The sequence below is a fragment of the Cervus canadensis genome, chromosome 17 (assembly GCF_019320065.1).
Source record: "Cervus canadensis isolate Bull #8, Minnesota chromosome 17, ASM1932006v1, whole genome shotgun sequence".
NCBI classification, from domain to species: domain Eukaryota; kingdom Metazoa; phylum Chordata; class Mammalia; order Artiodactyla; family Cervidae; genus Cervus; species Cervus canadensis.
The window spans coordinates 62,420,236-62,439,580 of NC_057402.1; the positions used below are offsets into that span (position 1 = coordinate 62,420,236).

Genomic DNA, 19,345 nt, shown 5'->3' on the forward strand with positions numbered 1-19,345 from the left:
AGTGAAGTGCACAGTAAATGAACTTGAATCCTTCCGAAACCATCCCCCCACAGCCCTCAGTCTGTGGAAAAATTGTCTTCCATGAAACCAGTCCCTGGTGCCAAAATGGTTGTGGACTGCTAATGTACACCTTGGTTAATAGTCAGTACTATTGCCTTTGAAAATTGCTAAGAGAGCATATCTTAAAAGTTCTCACCACACACAAAACTTTTTTGAAATGTTGGTGATGGATGTTAACTGGATATATCATGGTGGTCATTTTGCAATATATAGATGAGAGTGTCATGTTGTACACCTAAAACTAATATAATGTTATATGTCAATTATACCTTGATTTAAAAAAAAAGAATCTGGTAAACAGTGCCTTTCTTTTGTGCCTTTCTATTTGTGCCTTTCTTAACTTGCCACCCCCTTAAAAATGGGGGAGGAGCATTGTTTTTTCTCCCATCATGTCCATTCTCTTTTAGCCATTTTACACCATAAATACAAGTGCAAAGGATGTAACAGAAAGGAGTCGGGGGACAGGCTCTGGAGTCCGTCCGCCCTGTGTTGTCTTGTCTAACAGGGCCGGCTGGGGCGCGGGAAACACTGACAGATGTGCCCTGGGGGTTACTGTGCAGACAGCCACATTTAACGTAACCCTTCCAAAGTCGTCATGTCCTTGAACATGGAAGGAGAATGAGGCTTAGGTGGTAGCTTGCCCTGTGGTAACCCTGATGTGGTGGAGACGTGTGACTGTAGACCCCAGATTCCAGGCTCTTAGCAATATAGCACTTTGGGAGAAAAACACTTTTAAGTATTGCCTTAATCATATATTTTAAGTCTTTATAAGTTAATTATCAGGCTTTTTCTTTATGCTAAAAAAAAAAAGAAAAATATTACCTGACCTGTATCAGAGTTCTGCCAACAAGAATTTAATAGGAGGTCAATTTACAAACGTGAGACAAGGTCTAAGTGTTCTTAGCGTTTTAGCAGTAACCTGGAAACTTGTTGGAAATAAAACTTTGGGGCCCCATCCCAGAACTACTGTATCTGAAACTCCTGGGCATGCAGTCTGCTCTTATGTGCCTTGCAAGTGCTTCTGAGGCCACTAAAACTTGTTCTAAGGAAGTGAGCAAGGGACGGCGTCCCCTGGGGCCTGGTAACTGTCAGTACGTGCTCTCGGCCTGCAGGTAGGTAGAAGGAACAGTTCCTGAACCTGGAAAGAACAGCCTGTCCCCACCCACCCCCACCCCAGGTCTCCTGCAGCGTGTATGGGTGTGGAGAAGGGGGAAGAGTAGAACCAGTAGGACGAAGGGAAGGTGCCTCGCACAGGACACGGTGTTGGAACATGCCCTTCCCTCTCTCTCTGTCTCTGGGGTTGGGAGGTGCTCCTGAAATCAGAGTTGACCAGGGGCGATGGCCCTGGCGGTGGACATGGGTGATGGGAACCTCTGTCCTTCCCTGCTCTGGGCCGGCAGTGCCTTCACCACCTTTTCAGCCTTTCCAAACCTTGGCACTGCCACCCACGGTCTCCTCCCCCTCCCAGCTTCCGGTAGAGTCTAACCAGACCCAGACCCATTTTATTTTTCTGGACAAAGGAAATGCTGTATTAGTTGGGGGAAGGGACTGGAGTCTCAGAAGCAGCCTTTGTTTAGAGTGCCTCAGCTTCTACCTTAAGAATCACAGCATCCTTGTAAATGGAGAGAGAGAGAAAGTAACTGTCAGCCTTTGGTCAGGTTTGAACCTATTGTTGCATTAGGCATATTGTTGCCCCATATTGAGAGATTCCAGTCACTTTGGAAACTATTAGCTTCTCATAGAAAAGCAGTTTTTTTTTACTTTATATATTGATCATGAAAGTCGTTATTTTCCTGTATTCCGAATTTAATGTAGAGGTTATATATAAAAACTTTCTAAAAGAAGTGGTCATCTTTTTTATTACAAGACAAGGTGTAAATTACTACCAGCTTCTTTTTTGATAATTTTAAAATTAAGTTGTGGGAGAATGTTTTATAGTAAATAGACTGCACTTAAAGGTGCTGCTGCTGCTAAGTCACTTCAGTCGTGTCTGACTCTGTGCGACCCCATAGACGGCAGCCTGCCAGGCTCCCCCATCCCTGGGATTCTCCAGGCAAGAACACTGGAGTGGGTTGCCATTTCCTTCTCCAATGCATGAAAGTGAAAAGTGAAAGTGAAGCCGCTCAGTCGAGTCTGACTCTTAGCGACCATCCTCAGTTTTCAATCCAGATTTAAGATTGGAGTTCTAATATGTTTACATGCATGCGTGCTAAGTTGCTTGAGTCCTATCTGACTCTGCGATCAAACCCGTGTCTCTTGCATCTCTTGCACTGTTGTTCGGTCATACCCGACTCTTTGGGAACCCATGGACTGCGGCACGCCAGGCTTCCCTGTCCATCGTCAGCTCCCAGGGCTTGCTTATACTCACATCCATTGGGTCAGTGATGCCATCCAACCGTCTGGTCCTCTGTTGTCCCCATCTCCTCCCACCTTCGATCTTTCTTAGCATCAGCATCAGGGTCTTTTCTAATGAGTCAGCTCTTCGTATCAGATGGCCACAGTATTGGAGCTTCAGCTTCAACATCAGTCTTTACAATGAATATTCAGGATTGATTTCCTTTAGGATGGACTGGTTTGATCTCCTTTCAGTCCAAGGGACTCTCGAGAATGTTCTCCAACACCACAGTTCAAAAGCATCAATTCTTCAAAGCTCAGCCTTCTTTATGGTCCAACTCTTATATCCATTTATGACTACTGGAAAAACCATAACTTTGACTGTATGACCTTTGTTAGCAAAATAATGTCTCTGCTTTTTAATACTGTGTCCAAGTTTGTCATGGCTTTTCTTCCAAGGAGCAAGCATCTTTTAATTTCATGGCTGCAGTCACCATCTGCAGTGATTTTGGAGCCCAAGAAAATAAAGCCTCACCATTTTCATTGTTTCCCCATCTATTTCCCGTGAACTGATGCAATTGGATGCCATGATCTTAGTTTTTTGAATGTTGGGTTTTAAGCCAGCTTTTTCACTCTCCTCTTTCAGTTTCATCAAAAGGCTCTTTTAGTTCTTCTTCGCTTTCTGCTGTAAGGGTGGTGTCATCTGCATATCTGAGGTTATTGATATTTCTCCCAGCAGTCTGATTCCAGCTTATGCTTCATCCAGCCTGGCATTTCTCATGATGTATTCTGCGTATAAGTTAAATAAGCAGGGTGACAATATACAGCCTTGACGTACTCTTCCCAAGTTTGAACCAATCTATTGTTCCATGTTCAGTTCTAACTATTGCTTCTTGACCTGTACACAGATTTCTCAGGAGGCAGATAAGGTGGTCTGGTATTCCCATCTCTTGAAGAATTTTCCACAGTTTATTGTGATCCACACAGTCACAGGCTTTAGCATAGTCAATGAAGCAGAAGTAGATGTTTTTCTGGAATTCTGTTGCTTTTTCTATGATTCAGTGGATGTTGGCAATTTGAACTCTGGTTCCTATGCCTTTTCTAAATCCAGCTTGAACATCTGGAAGTTCTACGTTCACATACTGTTGAAGCCTAGCTTGGAGAATTCTGAGCATTACTTTACTAGCATGTGAAATGAATGCAGTTGTGCAGTAGTTTGAACATTCTTTGGCATTGCCTTTCTTTGGGATTGGAATAAAAACTGACCTTTTCCAGTCCTGTGGCCACTGCTGAGTTTTCCAAATTTGCTGGCATATTGAGTGCAGCACTTTCACAGCATCATCTTTTGGGATTTGAAATAGCTCAGCTGGAATTCCATCACCTCCACTGTTTTTGTTCATAGTTTTGCTTCCTAAGCCCACTTGACTTCGGACTCCAGGATGTCTGCCTCTAGGTGAGTGACCAGACCATTGGGTTGTCTATTGCCTTGCCAGGCAGGTTCTTCACCACTAGTGCCACCTGAAAGACCCAAAGTATTAGTTGCTCAGTCTTGTTTGACTCTTTGAGACCCATGGACTATAACCCATCAGTCTCCTCTGTCCATGGAATTCTCCAGACAAGAATACTGGAGTGAGTAGCCATTCCCTTCTCCTAGGGATCTTCCCAGGGATCAAAACCAGGTCTCCTGCATTGCAGGCGGATTCTTTACTATTTGAGCCACCAGGGAAGCCCTAATATGTTTATGTTTATATTTTAGTATTGATATTAATGAATTCCTTGATATTAATGAAGTCCTATGCATATTGTTGCTAAGGATCAGAAGGCTGATGTCTATAGACAAGTTTTTTTTTTAATTTAGCTTCAATCTGAGCTCATTGTAAATTCACTTGAAGTTGTAAGAAATAATGAAGAGAGATCCTGTGTACCCTCCAATGGTGGTGTCTTGCAAAACTAGTACCGTACCACAACCAGGATTGACACTGATAGAATCAGTGCACTGCTGCTTGGGCTGTCCATTTACCTGTATTCATTTCTGTGTGTATATTTAGTCAGTGCAGGTTTGTCATATAAGTAGGTTAGCATGTTCCCCATCAGCTCTGTCATCATAGGGCCTTTATAACCCTGCTCACCAAGTAGAAACGACCCTCCCTGACCTCTGGCAACCACTGATCTCTCCAGCGCTCTAGTTTTAGGCGTTTCAAGATTGAACTGTACAGTATGCGGCCTTTTGACATGGGCTTTTTCCTCTCAGCATGATCCCCTTAAGGGTCATCCAAATCATTGCATGTGTCTATAGTTCTTTCCTTCTTATAACTGAGTAGTATGGATATACCACAGTTATTTATTCATCCATTCATAGTTAACTATTCATCATTCATAGTTAACTGTTCATCCACTGAAAGGCATCTGGATTGTCTCTGGTTTTATGCTGTGAATAAACCTACCCTGAACTTTCACATACAGGTATTTGTGTGAATAGAGGTCTTTATTTTGCTGGAATAAGTGCCCAAGTGTGTAATTACTGGATCAGATGGTAGTTGCATACTTAGTTTTTGTTTTGTTTTAAAGACTGTATGTTTTTTAGAACAGTTTTAGGTTCACAGCAAGGTTGGGAGAAAGGTACAGGGATTTCCCGTATATCTTCTGCCTGTACACATACATAGTCTCCCTCATTATCAGCATCCCCAGATGGGATACCAGAGTGGTACCTGTGTTACAGCTGATAAACCTACATTGATGTGTCGTAATCACCCAGATCCATAGTTCGCATTAGGGTTTCTGTTCAGTGTTGTGCCTCCTGTGGGTTTAGACAAATGCATGGTCACATGTACCCTTCATTATAGTGTCAATCAGAGTAGTTTCACTGCCCTTAAGGTCCTGTGCCCCACGTATTCATTCCTTCCCTCGTCCCTCAGCTTCTGGCAACTGATCTTTTCACTGTCTGCATAGTCTTGCCTTTTCCAGGGTGTCATGTGATTGGAGCTTCCCTGGTGGCTCAGCTGGTAAAGAATCTGCCTGCGAGGCAGAAGACCTGGTTTCGATCCCTCAGTTGGGAAGATCCCCTGGAGGAGGGCATGGCAACCCACTCCCGTATTCTTGTCTGGAGAATCCCATGGACAGAGGAGCCTGGTGGCTACAGTCCATTGGTCGCAAAGAGGTGGACACGACTGAGCGACTAAGCACACACGTGTAATTGGAATCATACACCCATGTAGCCTTTTCAGATCGATTTCTCTCACATAGTCATATGCTTTTTAAGTTTCCTCCATGTTTTTTCATGGCTTGATAACTCTTTTTAGCATGAATAGTATTCCTTTGAGTGAATATACCACAGTTACAGATATTCATTTACCTAGTTAGGGATACCTTGATTGCTTTCAACGTTTGGTGATTACATGTGTAGGGTTTTGTCTGGGTGTAAGTTTTCAGCTCCTCTGGGTAAACACCAAGGAGCACAATTGCTGGAATGATGTATTCTAAAAGTATGTTTAGTTTTTTAAGAAACTGCCAAACTGTCTTCCAGTGACTGTACATTCCTAATACAATGTAGAACAGTCTACTTTCTCTGTGCGCTGGCCAAAATTTGGTGTCGCTAATTTATTTTAGACATTGTGATAGTGGTATTTACTGTGGTTTTAATTTACATTTCCCTAATGGCTACTGTGGTTGAACATCTTTTAGTGTAATGTTGAGTTTTGAGAGTTCTTTATGTTTTCTAGATCCTAGTGCATTGTTGGATATGTGGTTAGCAAATATTTTCTCTCAGTCTCTGCTTATCTTTTTCACTTTAAGTAGGGTCTTCCACAGAGCAAAAGTTTTTAATTTTGTTGAGGTCCAATTTATCATTTTTTACTTTGGGAGCCAAGTCTAAGAGCTCTTTGCCTAGCTTTGGATCCCAAAGATTTTCTTTTTTTTCTAAAAGGTTAATTTTAAGTATTAAGCCCATGATCCATCTTGAGTTAATTGTTGTGAATTGTTGAAATTATTTTAAATGAAGTTAAATCACTGTCGTAGTCACATATTTGTACTGCCTTTAAACTGTTCATGAGCTGATGTCAAAGTATGATCAGTAGATAGGCTTTTCACCCAGGATTTGATGTAGCTACTAAAAGTAATTTAATGTAGAAGTCAATCAAATGGGAGTCCTGATTAACGTTTCAACCTTTGGTTGCCATTTTTTGAAAAAATTAATTGTAGTTTACACTGGGAAGTGCAACAGGTAGAAGTGGTTCTGGGGATCAGTATTCCCTTTTACAGTATTACAGGAGTACATATAGAAACCATTAAAGATTAGGCCGTGGGAGTTACTCCTTTTACTTAGGAAGTTTATTAGAGAGCTTCTATTCAACCATTATCCTGAGGCTTTTGGAGCATCAGAGGAAATTTAAGAAGGGGTACTGGCTCTGGTATTAGACTTTCTGAGTTCAAATACTGATTCTGCCACTTAACTGGCTCCATAATTTGAGCTCTTTGTGCCTTAGTTTCCTTATTGTGAAATGGGTGTAGTACTTAAGTATCCACCTCTAACAGCTGTTGTGAAGCTATCACTCACTTGAAACAGTTTCTGATACATAGTGGGCACTCAATAAACTTTAGCAACCATTATCCCTAAATCATTCATTTTGTGTGAGGATGGGTGGGACCATCTTTTTAATTTGAAAATGGTGGGGACTATCTTTTTTATATTAAGACTAACGTGGTACTATTAAGGTTTGACTGCAAAATTCAAATAGTTTATAGCCCTTAAACATTACAAGAGAGAGTTAAGCAAATTTTGTACTTGTAATGGGCACACCCTTAGCCCCCTAATGTGGGAGTTCACACTCCTCTGCCAGGAGGTGTTTTCTGAAAAAAAACTCCAAAGAGCACCACTCATTCACTAGTCCTAATTAGGTCCCTCCTAACATTTGTGTCCTTTCCAGGCTAGGCAGATCTCTCTCATTTATCCAGGATAACTGGATCCACAGCCTGTCAGCACTCTAAGCGTCTTTTCCCAGACACTTTGCTTTGTTGGAATCTCTTAAGAACCTGGTGTTTGAGGGGTGTGCCTTTCTCCAGACCAGTATGGTAATGTAGCTTGAGATGTCCCCATCTTGTAGCAACCGTTCCAGGAAAAAAGTGTGGCTGGTTAATCCCCTAGCTTGTTTTCTCAGGATTTGAACTTGCCCTTAGTGGTATAATTGCTTGAAAACAGCTGCAGTTCTCAATTCTCAGTGGGCTACCATAGACATTTGTTTCAGTGCAATTTTGTTTGGCCAGTATTAGTATCTTAAAAGACACTGAAATTAGGAAAAGTTTATGATAGAGTAGAAACGGCCTAGCACCTATTATCTTCATTCATTCATTATCTGCCTGCCGTTTGTGACCCCTAGTTTATGCTGTTGTGATTTCTTCTGTCTGTAAAGCATATTTTGACTCTGTGTATCTTCAAGTTTATAGTTTTTCAATCTGATTTCTCATAACCACTCTTAGCAAGATCCTAGATCCCACCATGATAGAAAACAGCCAGTTCTCCTCTCCACCCATAACCCCTTAAAGTGTTTGCTTGTTTACCTATTTATTGGCATTCACATTTTAGTTTTGTGTGTTGAAATGATTGAACCATTTGCAATGGCCCTTATAGGCTGAAAATAGTTGAAATAGCAGTTTTATTCTCCTTTGTGGTAACATTTAAGAACTTAGGATGTATAGAAATATTATCATAGAATATTTTATATATAAAAATCTCAATAGTTTTGTTGGGAAGAAATGTTGTAACTAAACTAAAAATAAGCACAATGGAATTCCTCTTTGAAGGAGAATGTGAAAACTAATTTCTGCTGTGTGACAGACAAAATATACCAGACAATTAATGAGATGATTTTATTCAAGCTGATGCAACAGGGAGAATGTTTATTAATGGGGAGCCTCTCAAAGGAGAAAATGTGGAGTTTATAAAACTAGGAAGTCAGTAAGGAAGGGTGGAGGTGGGTCCTATCACCAGTGGTCAGCCCTTCCTTGGAACACAGAAGGTGTAGTGCTTCTTAACCATGACTGCTTTCTGGGAGCACAAGGCTCAGGTCAGTTTTAACGTTGCCGGACGGAACAGGGTTACTGCTATTACCATAGTTACATTTATAAATTGTGTGAGATACGCACCACAGAAGTTTCATTTATAACTTTAAAATCTATAGGATTCTTAATATTTCTGCACTAAAGGACTGGAACAGGGCAGCTTTGCCTTATAGGGGTGACCAGGAGTTGGAGGTCCTTCTAAACGAAGCGAGAGGAAGAACCCACTGCAGAGGGAGGGTGGAAGACCAGGGGCAGGCCAGCGGCCCCTAGTCAAAGTGGGACCCAGTGAAGGTGACAGCGCTCCCTCCGAGACCGCTTCCAGTGGGGTGGGAAGGGGTGAAAGATGGGCGTTTGTCAGTGGGCCAGGCTAAAGGAGAGAATTCCATGGATTTTGTTAAAGGATGCATTTTAAAAGGACAGCATCATGACCCATGTTAAATCAATGTGGAACGAATTTATTTAACTAATTAAAGAACTAGCCAAATGTCACAACCATTTTAAAAGCTATGAACTGTGAATTTATATAGAGAAGCAGTATTGAAATGAGTTTACTGATGGAAGTAAAACTGGATTTTCCCACTACAGGGAGGGTTGCCCTTTCACCAGACAATTATGGGCATGTCCATAAACAAGAATTATTTGCATTGCTATTAGTTACCTACAATTTATGAAGGTGTAAAATAGTGTAAAGAATATGCCTGCCAATGCAGGAGACACAGATTGGATCCCAGGGTTGGCAAGAGCCCCTGGAAAAGGAAATGGCAACCCACTCCAATATTCTTGCCTGGGAGATCCCATGGACAGAGGAGCCTGGTGGGCTGCAGTCCATGGGGTCACAGAAGAGTCTGACATGACTTAGCAACTAAGCAACAACAACAAAGCAGCTCAAAGGCGGTGAAAAGACCAAGCCACATCGGATCAGGTAATTCCCAGGGGCCCCGTTATTCCATTGAAAGGCTATTCAGTAATCTCTCTTGGTCACACCACGGTCTTTAGTTTTTTCTAGCCATCCCTGCTCTATAGTAACTACATGCTTCCTCTAATATTCATCTGTCAGTTGTTTACCCATTTTTCTCCTTAAAAGCCATGTCTGATTTTTTCCCTTCTTTCTGATCTCCATCAGGTTAAAGGAGCCTGGGACATCCAGGATATATAAATTTATAACCAACTACAAATGCAAATTAGTTTGCTCATGTTTGGATTGCTTTTGCTTAATATCCTGTCTTTTTCTTGGGATGGCATTTAAATTTTTTTAATTTAATGTGATGAAAATTAATATTGAGAGTCCCTTGGACAGCAAGGCGATCAAACCATTTAATCCTAAAGGAAATCAACCCTGAATAGTCATAGGAAGGACTGATGCTGAAGCTCCAGCACTTTGGCCACCTGATGAGAAGAGCCGACTCATTGGAAAAGACTGTGATGCTGGGAAAGATTGAGGGCAGGAGGAGAAGTGGGTGACAGCATGAGATGGCTGGATGGCATCATTGATTGAATGGACATGCGTTTAAGCAAGCTCTGGGAGATGGTGAAGGACAGGGAAGCTGGCATACTGCAGTCCTGGGGTCCCAAAGAGTCAGACATGACTTAGAGACTGAAGAACAACGTTATAAATGATTACCAAGGTTTCTTTAGATTAAATAATTTTAAGTTGGGAGTTAATCAGCAATAACCATAATAATTTGACCAAATAGCATTCTAATGTTAGGTTTTCAGCTGTAAATGGAAGGTGAAAGTTAATGAATTTGTGTTATGGGCCAAGTGGTTCTCAACCTAGACAGTTTTGCCCCACCCTCAATCCCCGGGGCCTGCTCCTGACATCTAATCAGTAGAGGCCAGAAATGCTGCTAAACTTCCTACAATGCATAAGACAGCAAAAGCAGAATTGCCCAGCAGAATTACCAAAGCAGAATTACCCAGTTCCTACTGTTAATCATGCCAATATTGAGAAACCCTAACAGCCCATTGAAGAATGTTAGAAGAAAGCTGAAGTTTTTGCTATGATAAAACTAAAAATAATTTTATGGTCTTAAATCTACATGAAAAACATACATTTTGTTTTTATACATTAAAAATAATGTTATTACCAATTTTCCATATTAAAAAATTACACAATATTACCTTTAACTTGAGAGACTAAATAAATAGAAAGAGATGCTTTTCCATTAGAAGAGGGTGAGACGAATTGAGAGAGTGGCACTGTAACACCTACATTAACATATGTAAAATGGATAGCCAGTAGGAAGCTGCTATGTAACATGGCCTAGAGGGGTGGCTGGGGTAGGAGGTTCAAGAGGGAGGGGATATTTGTTCACTTAAGATTGATTCACATTATTGTACAGCAGAATCCAACACAACTTTGTAAAGCAATTATCCTCCAATTAAAAATAAATTTAAAAAAGAAACAGGTGCCTTTCCTTTGTAATGTGTATAACACTTGCACTTTTAAAATTACTTTTCCTATTTTAGGTTTCACCGAAGAAACATCTTAGAGAGTCATCGCATTTCCAAGATTAACATTTACAATTTGGAGTTATTGACCTTCTTATAAGAAAGACTTTGGCCATCAAAATGAAAACTTTCTTTGAAGTTTTAGAACAATTATACAAGAAGGTACTTCTTGGAGCCACACTTGAAAATGACAGCCATGATTACGTCTTTTATCTCTACCCAGCATTTTCAGATCAAGATTGTTCTGCAAGCACCTCCCCAGACTGCTCAAACGCCCTTGATGTTCAGGACAAGCAAGAGCCATCCTCTGTCAGCTTGCCTACCTTGTCCGTAGCACCTGTGTGTTTGCAGAGACATTCTCAGATGAGCAATACCCGAGAAATAACGCTCCTTCAGTTAACAGTGATCAGAGTGATGATAACCAGAATATTGTCTGTGGAAACTGAATTCCATGCAAAGGAGAAATACAGAGATATAATTAAAATTCTTTTAAAATCATCTGACATCGAGTCTCAATTAGTAAGCCCATTTGCTTTTTGTGTTTTTTTTTTTTTTTAAGATCTAGATTTTTTAAACAAAATTTTAAAACATTCAGCTACAGTAGGTAAATGTATTTGTTTTCCTGTAGACCTGTATGTTCCAGAACTCGGAAAAATTATTATCTCACATGGCAGCAAAGTGCCTTGCACTAATTCTGTATTTCCAACTGAAGGAAAAGGTAAGATAAGTAATCAAATTATGTTACTATTACTTTTATATTTTCTTTAAAATTGACCTCTGGCATTCAGTTTTTAATCAATAAAATATTTGCTTACATAATGTGTAAATCCACAAAAGTGTTAAGAATAGAATAATATGTTGGTGACTTATTTCAAGGATTAGAGTCTTAAAAACGTTATAAATCATTACAGATAAGATTCTCAACTCAAAAGATAGACTGCAGGTCGCAGAGTCCATAACTGTTCAGATTCTCAAAGGAGTAGGTGGGCTTCCTTGCTCCCTTCCAAAAACAAAGCTTAGGAGCCCCTGCTTGAGACTAAGACCATTTTCATAGGTTTAATATAAATTCTAAGAGTGGACCTCAGCGTAATGAAAAAATATGAACAAATTAATCAAATTTTTCTCTTATCTCTGAATTAGTTAATATATATAAACATTTACTGACTTCTTTTAGCTGTAATTGCTTGTTCCTTTCTTAAAATAACATTCTTTCCTGAATTCAAAAAGGTGGTATGTACAATAGAAAATTTGGAAAAAGGGAAAATGTATAAAGACCAAAATAAAAATTTCATATCATTCCAGACACCAGAGATAATAACCACTGCTAATATTTCATGTTCCTTCTTGGTTTTTTATTTCTATGGCGTATTAAATTTTTTTAACTTAAGGAATACTGGGATATTTATGTCCTTGTTTTAACAAATATTATACTTTTTTTTTTGGAATGAAGTAAACAGTGTTGTATAGAATTGTGTAAAATAGATAATTTGTAATGGCAAAGAAAATGTTGTATTACAACTTACTACTTAAAGTTTTTTTCTCACTTATAGATAACACTGAGTAATTTCTGGATTTCTTTTTGTCAAAAAAATATTTCTGAATATTCTGAAAGTAATAAAGTAGTATACTGCCTCTGGATACTTACCTTTGTAATTAAGGAAATCTTTAAAGATACATCTTCACAAAAAACAGGTATGAACTGTGTTCCCCCATAAACAGTTGTCATTGTCTTGTTCCAAGGGAGCATTATATTTTTATGAGTAAAACTTATTTTACAACCTCTGATTGTTTTGAAGTATGAAAAACTAAAAAACCATGCCCCATAGTCTTTGATTGAGGATACCTTTTTAAAAGGGAAAATGTAAAACTTCACTATTACTGGGCTTCCCTGGTGACTCAGACGGTAAAGCGTCTGCCTACAATGTGGGAGACCTTGATTCAATCCCTGGGTCAGGAAGATCTCCTGGAGAAAGAAATGGCAACCCACTCCAGTATTCTCACCTGGAAAATCCCATGGACAGAGGAACCTGGTAAGCTACAGTCCATGGGGTCGCAAAAAGTTGGACAAGACCGAGTGACTTCACTTTCTTTTCACTATTATTAAAAATTGAAATTAAAGCTTTTCATTTTTATATGTCCTTTGCATAGTCTGATGTTACTGATATTTGTAAAATGGATATTAACCGTGATTATTAGCTGTTGGCATGTTTATCTTCATTTGTTTGTGTTAGAGGTAAATAATCCAATCCATTTTTTCATCTTACAAAGTGATGATAATTTTAAAAATTGAATTGTAAAATTGTGTTTTAAGAAAACTTTGTTTTTCCTGTTGCTTATAATTACTATTTTTATAATTGCAGAAATTCTAAAACAGTTCCTGACTCCTTTTGACACTCTTTTTGAAGTCTTTTATAATTCCTTATTTTCTCAGCATTTTGAAAACCACCAAGATGCTTCTAAACTAATAAACAGTTTAATATGTTTCCTGGAATTGCTTGAACTTCTTATAGCCTCCAGAATCCACCTGAAGTTACATTTCACTTGCCAGAGGATTTTATTTTTGAAAGCTTCTTGTGTGTTTGATGTTATTACCTGGCCTGTTCAGGCTTTTGTCAAAAGGAAGTTGATCATCGTCATAAAAAAGTGCCTTCTGTGCAAGGCGGGTGAAGACCTTTGTCGGGGATCTGTCCCTGCCTTCATGCCACCAGATGATCCTTTGCATGTGGACCTGCTGGCTTTGGCCAGCGCTGTTCTGCAAGCTGTGGATTTGGGCTTGTTGAGGACGTTGTCTGTCCGTGGAAAACCTTCCTGCTTTGGAGGTGGTGAAGTCCTACCTGGATATGAGCATGCCACTGGTCCAGATCATGTGATTCTTAGAGCATTGAGTTTACTTATCATAAGATCCTTAGAAATCAAGTTTCAAAATTGTGCTTCAGCAAATGAAATGAAAGGTAACTTTCTGAATGCCTTTTGTATGTAAAGTAATGGATAATTATTTACTGAAGTAAAATTATTCATAATTATCAAAGCTCAGGATTGTAATTTCACTAACTTAAGTTGTATCTTATTCTAGTTATAACTTATTAAATTTTCTTCCAATAAAGATAAAAAGCTAGAATTGTCTTTTAAAAAGTTTCAGTTTTGTGTGCTAAACTGAATTTGCATAGCATAGTTAATAACTGTAGTTAAAAGAAAAAAATTGTTGAGTCTCTTCAAAGTAAGCAATGTTAGTCAATTCATGTTCAGCTATATGTAGTATATTATTCATATTTTCCTTCACAAAATTGGTATATCTACTAATACAGAGTTTTGATAATTAGGAGTTGAATTAAACTAATGTAGGGTGTAATCCTGTGCAGTTGTCATTTACAACACTAGATGGCGTTCGTTACATAAGTCAAGAGTTTTAAATTGCAGTTAACACCTCAAAACCTTTTTGACTTTTGTGCTTAATAGTAGTACTTTCTTGTAATGCTTTAAAAAACTTTAAACAAACAAAAACTTTTTCTGCTGGTATTTTGAAGGCAAATTATTTTTGTTTGGTTGTATTGTTGCCTCTAGTACAAACACTGTGTCATCCAGTGAAGCAGATTCTGTTGTCTACTATTTATTCATTTATATGTTTTTAGCAAGAATTTGTGTAACTTTTATTTATCAGAGATACTAGCTATATGGCACTGGGATATAGATGATCTGGCTGTGCATTTTAACTATATCCTACCGAGTGGGTCTTTTTTTTTTTCCTCTGAAGCTCAGTTTCCTAATGTACAGAGTAGAGATAATCCCTAACTCAAACTTTTGAATGTGTGAATTATGATAATGCATTTTAAAGTACTCTAGATGTTATAAATGTATGTGAATAGGTAAGTTGTTATAAATGCATTCATAAACTGTTGTTTTCTCTTTAAATTTTTCATTTTTTGAAGTTGATTTACAGAGGTTCATGTCTGAGTTACTGATCTTCTTAAAGCCTCACCTTCAGCCCTCTCTGCAATCACACAATCTCTGTGAGTGGTTGTCTAGGGTCTTCATAGAACAAGACGATGACATGCTGGAGGCTGCCAAAGCATCGCTGGGCATCTATCTGAAGTTGACCAGGTTTGTATATTTTAAAGTAATTATACTAACTAACATGGCCAGGAAAGCAGAAAACATTTTTTAAAAACATGTATTGGACATACAATTTACTTTCCATCATTAGGGGAAAAAAATCCCTAACAATCTTGTGGTTTCCTTGTAAGTTCCAATTCCTTTTAGACTGCCCTACATGCAAATAGATTACATTTGAGTTCTCATTATGAAAACTTGGATGACTAAGCAGATCTAGGGATTAGAACTAAACTGAGATTAGACAATATGGATTCTGGCTGAGTCTCCATCTTTGCTTTACGTGTGTGATCAAGAATAAGTTAATACCACTGTCATAATTTAATTGACATTTGAAACTCTTTTCACCCTTAAGGCTAACTTTGTCTGTATTGAACTTCTGTAAGGTGATTTTTGCCTTTGTAAAGCTGAATTCAAACTTGTAAGTAATCAAAGGAACTTGTAAATTTCCATTTTAATATACAGTTGAATTGGTACTGATATCATATTGAGGCAGATATCTGAAATTTATTATGAAGTTATATTACTGATGACATTTTATACTGATCCTATTTCTGTTTATTGAAAGAGCTATACTTGGTTTATATCTTATGGCAAATATCTGTAATTGGTTATGAAGTTAATAACTGATGACCTTTTACAGTATTTCTGCTTCTGCTTTATTAAAACCGTAAAGTATTTGCTTTATTTCCATTTCTTTCTTGGCTTCAGAGAAAGGGATTTCTTACTAATGGTTGTCGGTGTAGTGTTGTGCTGCCAGTTCTTACTTGTATTATGACACTTCTGGCAATGACTGCTTTCAGACTGTAAGTGTTTGGGGCCAATTTTCAAAAGGTTCTAATCAAGAACACAGAATGCATGCATGTGATTTGAATTAGGCTCAGAAACGGTCAAATACAAATTCAGTCTGAATACATATGCCTTGAAGAATATATAGTCATATTCAAAGCTGACTTCTTACGACTCAGGAAGCTTCTGAACTAAATTTATTTTGCATATGAATTTCTAATTTTCTTGAATTTCATGTGATCACAGAGGCCTGTGCTCATGTCATATGTATTTTTTTTAATGTAACTGAATTGGCTAAGATTGGTTGTAAATGATAGAAATCAATATAAACTAGTCTAAGCCAAAAAAGGAATTTACTTCCTGGGAATTCCAAGGAGTCAAGTTGGCATCAGGTGTAACTGTGCATGACTCAAATCATGTCACTGATTATTTCTCTTTGTTTCTGTCTCATAGCTTTGAGTTCATTCTCAGGCAGGGTCACCAGCAGTGCCAGACTTACAGCAACCTTACAGATAAGATCTTTAATAGTGCTGGCAGAAATTCCAGAGGAGGTCTGATTAACCTGTATGGGTCACAGATTCATGTTGGAATCATGGTGTCTAGGACCATGGGTACTCTGATTAGTTAGCCTGGAACACATGCCCATCCCTGTTGAGACGAGTGTGGAAGGAAAGGAAGGAGGTTAATTCCCACCTTACCATGTGGAATTAGTTACCTGTAGGAATAACAGCAGCAGCAGGAATAAGAGACTCTGATGTCAATAGACAGGAAGACTGAGGACATTTGTTGGACAGATAAAAACTAGAACTACCAAAGTCAAAGGATGTTATTTATTTTATTGGATCAGGTTTGTATAGAATTTGTAGAGAAAGAGATTGTTTTGAATTTTTTTCTTTTTAAAATAATGCATAGATTAAAAAATAATCTGGCAGAATTTATGGTATGTGAATTATATCTGTCAAAACTTAAATTTATAGAGTCATTAATCTGAGGTGTCTGTTATTTTCAGAGAATGTGAAGCTACTGAAAGCTTGACCCAAGAAAAAGAAATGTGGAACCATCACACACATGAAAATGGCTATAATCCACACTGTATTTTTTTATTTTTATTAAAAAATATAGGATTTGATTCTACTGTTCTTCTTGATTTTTTGATTTCATCAGAAACCTGTTTTCTTGAATATTTTGTTAGATACTTAAAATTATTGCAAAAAGACTGGGATAATTTTTTCACCATTTGCAACTATTTTGATGTAACTGAATCTAAAGATAACATACATATTTGTTGTTGTATCTCCTCACTTGTCCAAAATAGAAACAGCAACCCAACAGAAGCTAGTCCTTTGGCTGTTCTTGGTAGTCACACAAATGCTCATTCTTGGGTCTCCTGGGCCTCTGCTGCTTCTTCTGAATCACTGAACCATGGTGTAACGACAGAGAAGGCCTACACCAAGCCCCAGGCTAATTGTCTTTCTACCCCAGGAGCTTCTCAAAGTCTGGTAGATTATGACAGCTCTGATGATTCTGAAGAAGGATCCACAAGCCTGTGTTTAGTAAACAGTAGACTAACATCTTCACACCAAGAAGCAATGAAGAAAACTCAGGACACATTTGGAGCAAGTGGGGATAAAAAAGAACTTAGCCCAGAGTCTCAGTCAAGGCCTCTGGTTGCTAAAGAATCTAATACCCCATTCTCTGTTTATTGTGACGTAGCCCCAGATAACACTGCTTCTGAAGTGGGAATATCTTACAGAACAGTAAAGTGCTTTGAAGAGCTACAAGGTGCCATTTACCGTTTGCAGAAGAAAAATCTGTTCCCATATAATCCAACAGCACTTTTAAAGTTGTTAAAACATATTGAGATGATATATAATAAAAGTATGACCCCATTGTATAACAGTGACATTTTATTTCCAGGAACTGTTTTTCCTTAATATAATTGTGCTTTAATGAGATAACAGTATTAAAAATAATTAATAAACCTCAAAAGAGTTTTCTAAACCATGCTTTTCTTTTGCCTTTTGGGAGCAGCCTAGTGACTGAAAAGGATACATCAAATAACAAGTCACTTGATAATAGTTGCACAACATTTGAAATCTATGGTAGTTCAAACTTGCTCAAATTTGGGATAGTTATTGTATTAATTTCTTATTGATACTATAACAAATTCTCACAAACTTGGTGGCTTCAAAGAACAGAGATTTATTCTTTCTCAATTCTGGAGGCTAGAAGTTCAAAATCAAGGTGTCTGCAGGACTGCACTTTCTCTTGAGGCTCTAGGGGAGAATCTTTCCCTGCCTCTTTGTGTTTTCTGGCCATTGCTGTGAATCCTGAGTATTCATTGACTTGTAGCTACATCACTTCAATCTCCTTCTCTGTTATCACATGATGTTTTCCCTCTGTGTCTGTTGCTGCTGCTGCTGCTAAGTCACTTCAGTCGTGTCTGACTCTGTGGGACCCCATAGATGGCAGCCCACCAGGCTCCCCTGTCCCTGGGATTCTCCAGGCAAGAACACTGGATTGGGTTGCCATTTCCTTCTCCATCCCTGTGTGTCTATCTGTATCCAGTTTCCCTCTTTTTAAGTATACCAGTCACTGGATTAGGGCCCAGTCTCATCCAGTATGACCTCTTGTTGTTGTTGTCTGTTGTTTAGTCACTAAGTCATATCCCATTCTTTGAGACCCCATGGACTGTAGCCCGCCAGGCTCCTCTGTCCGTGAGGATTCTCCAGGCAAGAATCCTGGAGTGGGTTGCCATTTCCTCCTCCAGGGGATCTTCCCAACCCAGGGGTCAAAACTTAGTCTCCTGCATTACTAGGTGGAGCCTTTATCGCTGAGCCACCAGGAGAGACCCAGTATGAGCTCATCTTAGCTTAATTATATCAGCAGGGACCCTATCTGCAAATAAGGTTGCATTCACAGGTCTGGGTAGGCGTGAATTTTTGGGAGGGACACTATAAGTCAGTACCTTTATTATTTCCCTTTAGGTGTTTACATGTAATGTGATATGTAAAAAACTTAAATCTTAGTGGTTTTTTAAAGAGAAGTGATTAGCTTCATGTGTGTGTATATATATGTGTGTGTGTGTGTGATCTATGAGAACACAAGTATATTTTTTAAAGATACTTTAAAAAGAAATTCTTTCCTGTTTAAAATTGTTGTGGTATGAATAATTCTGTCTTTTAGAGAGGAGGCAGTAAATTCAAGTTTTCATGTCATTACAAGCATGCCTCATTTTACTGTGCTTCACTTTGTATTTTGCAGATGCTGCATTTTTTACAGGTTCAAGGTTTGTGGCAACCCTGTGTCATCCAAGTCTTTTGGTGCCATTTTCCCAAAAATATTTGCTCACTTTGTGACATTATTGTAATTGCAATATTTCACACCTTCTCATTATTATATTTGTTACAAATATAAAACTGCTAACAGATGAGGAGTTGCTGCTTATGGATGAGCAAAAAAAGTGGTTTCTTAAGATAAAATCTGCTCCCAGTGAAGATTCTCTTAAGATTGCTGAAATGACAACAAAAGATTTAAAAATATTTTATAA

At 38.5% G+C, this 19,345-nt stretch overlaps 1 protein-coding gene across 5 annotated transcripts in view; it reads left to right on the plus strand.

The window, feature by feature from the left end:
• LINS1 (lines homolog 1) overlaps positions 1-17,796 on the plus strand; it is a 29,355-nt gene extending 11,559 nt beyond the window's left edge. For 4 of the 5 annotated variants that reach the window (XM_043489394.1, XM_043489393.1, XM_043489392.1 and 1 more), the window contains 6 exons: positions 10,918-11,418; positions 11,528-11,617; positions 12,450-12,591; positions 13,260-13,850; positions 14,826-14,997; positions 16,805-17,796. In XM_043489394.1, coding sequence (XP_043345329.1) covers positions 11,020-11,418; positions 11,528-11,617; positions 12,450-12,591; positions 13,260-13,850; positions 14,826-14,997; positions 16,805-17,729 — 2,319 coding nt within the window. In that variant the 5' untranslated portion in view covers positions 10,918-11,019 and the 3' untranslated portion in view covers positions 17,730-17,796. Of the gene's footprint in view, positions 1-9,033; positions 9,371-10,917; positions 11,419-11,527; positions 11,618-12,449; positions 12,592-13,259; positions 13,851-14,825; positions 14,998-16,804 lie in introns of those variants that run through there. The other variant, XM_043489395.1, reaches the window with a different exon arrangement.
• The last annotated feature ends 1,549 nt before the right edge of the window (positions 17,797-19,345 follow it).